This window comes from Mastomys coucha, chromosome X (assembly GCF_008632895.1).
Source record: "Mastomys coucha isolate ucsf_1 chromosome X, UCSF_Mcou_1, whole genome shotgun sequence".
Classification (NCBI taxonomy): Eukaryota; Metazoa; Chordata; class Mammalia; order Rodentia; family Muridae; genus Mastomys; species Mastomys coucha.
Window position 1 is genome coordinate 75,646,963 of NC_045030.1, and position 3,213 is coordinate 75,650,175.

A 3,213-nucleotide genomic window follows, 5' to 3' on the forward strand; every position below is an offset into this window, starting at 1 on the left:
AACCTTCAAAGAGCACTGCAAAACTTATATTTATTCACTTAAATGTCTGAGTCTTTTTTCTAAAGATTTATTTATTTATTTATTTATTTATTTCTTATATGTGAGTATACTGTTGCTGTCACACCAGCAACACACCAGAAGAGGGCATCAGATCCTATTACAGATGGTTGTAAGCTACCATGTGGTTTCTGGGAATTGAATTCAGGACCTCTGGAAGAACAGTCAGTGCTCTTAACTGCTGAGCCATCTCTCCAGCCCCAAATGTCTTAGTCTTATGAATGTTCTAGGTACATGTCACATTTGTAAACGACACTGTTTTTTCTTCTTCCTCCTCTTTGAGATAGCCCCTCATTAACCCCAGGTTGGCCTAAAACTTGCTATGTAGCTGAGGCTAGCCTTGATCTCCTGATCATCCACCCCTGAAGTGCTAGGATTACAGGCTGTACCACCATAACCTAGTTCTTTCAGATCTCAGCTGCATTCCTTTTTTTTTTTTTTTTTCTGTTTAGAATTGCCAAAATTTGGGCCAGAAGTATGGCCTATAAGCATCTTGTGCTGATCCTAATCACAGGGGAGAACTCTCAACATCTCATTTCTAAAAACGTTAAAGCCCCAGGTTTTCTGAGTTCCTTAAGTGTTTCCTTTACAACTGGATATGGTGACATACCCTTTAATCTCAACACTTGGGAGGCAGAGGCAGGCTGATCTCTGTGAGTTTGAGGGCAGACTGGTTTACAGAGTGAGACTCTGTCTCAAAAAACAAGAAGCAAGGACAAACAACAATAAGAGACAAACAAACAAGCAGTTTTCTTTAATTGGTAGAGGCCAATAGGAAGCACAGAGAGACCTCAGTAAGGCTGGCAATAGCCTGCATAGGAAGGAACACCTGAGTTCCACCCAGGACGGTCAGGACTAGAGAACACTGAGATTAGGCAGTTGCTTGGGCCATCAAAGCTGGAGAAAGACTAGAAGGGACAAGAATGGTCTCTAATGAGCTGGAGTGTAGGGCAAAGCAAGTACCTGGATAAACTTCTCCAAATCACCTCCAAAAAGTTTCTGGTTATACTGGGATCCAGGACAGGGGTGGTGGCTCTTGTGGAATTTTCTCTCCGTACACTGGGTCCTAAGAAGAATGGGAACTGCCTCTTAGGGGAGCAAGCCGTGGAGAAGTCTCCCCATCCCTATCCCATGCCACAGGCCCTGAACCTCCTGGACAAACTGGGGTGTTAGGGCCACAGGGTGGTGGCAGTAGAACTAGAGTTATGCAGCAAAAACAGGGGAGTTGGGGACCTGTGAATAGGCCAGCACCCCATGAAGAACTCACCAAGATGTCTCTTGCTCTTCCTTGTTACCTGGAGAGGAGAAAATATTGGCTTGTCTCTCAGGCTGGAAAGCTTTAATAAACCCCAGAGAGAAGAGGCTTACACTGGAAGCTCAGGATAATCCAATGACCTATGCTGGGTTAGTTCCTGTATGCCAAAGAACCTCTCTGGTCAGGGAGGAGCATGGGCTAGATCAGAGGGACAGGGAGGGGAAGCTTTAGGCCCCAGAGAGGTTATGCCTGAATAGGACCCACCTTGTTGTATGGCCTCCTGGAGCTTTTCATGCTTAGCCTGCAGCTTGGCAAGGATGCTCCGGCCACTCAGATACTCCTGCAGCTTCTGGGAAACCCAAAGAGACCCTAATTTCAACCTCAACTCAGCTCCCTTTCTCTGTATTGCTCTTTGTAGCCCTGTCCCACCTGTCCAGCCCCACCGTAATATAGAAGGTTTCTGTCTCCTGCTGCTGGTTTCGTCTGCGGCCTGCCTGTCGGGTGCCTGGGTCCGAGCTTGTAGACTTGAGGGACTCAGTGGAAGGGCTGGCCTGCAAAGAGTCCAGTATATCCCCATCCTCTGATGCCACCACCTCTAGCAGAGCCTGAAGTGTTGCCTTCAGTGTCTTATTCACCTGAGGGGACAGTGCCAGGGCAGTAAGTCAGGATAGTATGGGAGGTACGAAGTCTAAATCTAGCAGAAAGAGGAAAGCTATTGCCAGCTAGGAAAGAACTGACAGGGCAGCTGAAGCTAAGAGAAAACTCTGGGGCCTGTCCCCATCCCAGGCTGAGCCATCATGCCTCTTCTGTCTCAATGGTCTTCTGGTCCAGACGACTCTGGATGTTTTGGGCTCTGGGCAAAATCTCATCCCGAAGTTCCATCTCAACCTGGATCTCAGCCACCTGTAGCAGATAGTACCAGGGACTGAGGACTAGGTCAAAGCACAGAGCTCAGGTCTGAGGAGACAGGACACATTTCTGTTGCTTGCCTCTAACTCCTGAGTGCTAGGATGACAGACATTCACCATCATGCCAGGTTTATGGAGTGCTAGGGATAGAACTAAAGGATTAGAGCATGAACCCTACCAACTGATCTACAGTTTTAGCTAATACAATTTGTATCTTCAGTAAGCCTCAAATACCAATACAAAGGAACACATAAAATATATGTCATGTGAAAAAAGAAACCACGCAGTGGTGGCTGGCGTATGCCTTTAATCCCAGCTCTCTGAAGGTAGAGGCAGGAATATTTCTAAGTTTTTTTTCCCCAGGGCGAGCACGAACACAGCCCCCCACTACCACAAATTATGCAGTTGAGTTTCCCACATTTGGGGAAATTGCAGGGGTCAGCACATCTGGAGTGCAATGGGATAAGCCTCGCCCTGGGAAAACCACCTTTGTGATCATGGTATCTCCCCTGCCAAGTAAGTATATATTTCTAAGTTTTAAGCCATCCTGGTCTACAGAGCTAATTCCTAGGACAGCCAAATCTACAGAGAAGCCCTCTTGCCCTCCATGTTATACACACACACACACACACACACACACACACACACACACACACACACAAAAGGAAGGAAGGAAAAAAATAAGCTAGTCCCTATGAAAGAAATGCTGTATAAGCCCACTACTGGGAAAGACCTTTATGTGACAGTACTATAGCCAAGTTCACAGAGATAGCAGAATAGTGGGTTCCAAAAGCTGGAAGGACAGGAATGCAGTCCTAAGTATTTATTGGGGACAAATTATGTGTAAGAAAATAATAGACAGTGTGACAGCCCCATAGAAATGTAAATGTACTTTAACAGCATTGAACTTTGTACTTGAAAATATCAGAAATAATAAATTTTATTTTTATCAATTAAAAAATGTGATCTATTGGGCTAGAAAGCTGGTTTAGC

At 45.7% G+C, this 3,213-nt stretch overlaps 1 protein-coding gene and 1 non-coding gene across 6 annotated transcripts in view; both read right to left on the reverse strand.

The window, feature by feature from the left end:
• Positions 1–3,213, reverse strand: part of Arhgap4 (Rho GTPase activating protein 4) — a 16,210-nt gene that overhangs the window by 3,963 nt on the left and 9,034 nt on the right. For all 5 annotated transcript variants that reach the window (XM_031364269.1, XM_031364253.1, XM_031364244.1 and 2 more), the window contains 5 exons: positions 2,114–2,215; positions 1,756–1,947; positions 1,577–1,661; positions 1,325–1,352; positions 1,021–1,123 (listed from right to left, as the gene is read on the reverse strand). In XM_031364269.1, the coding sequence (XP_031220129.1) occupies positions 1,021–1,123; positions 1,325–1,352; positions 1,577–1,661; positions 1,756–1,947; positions 2,114–2,215 (510 nt within the window). The remainder of the gene's footprint in view (positions 1–1,020; positions 1,124–1,324; positions 1,353–1,576; positions 1,662–1,755; positions 1,948–2,113; positions 2,216–3,213) is intronic.
• Positions 2,580–2,744, reverse strand: LOC116096433. The gene has a single exon (XR_004121004.1). It is a non-coding gene; the product is annotated as a U1 spliceosomal RNA (small nuclear RNA).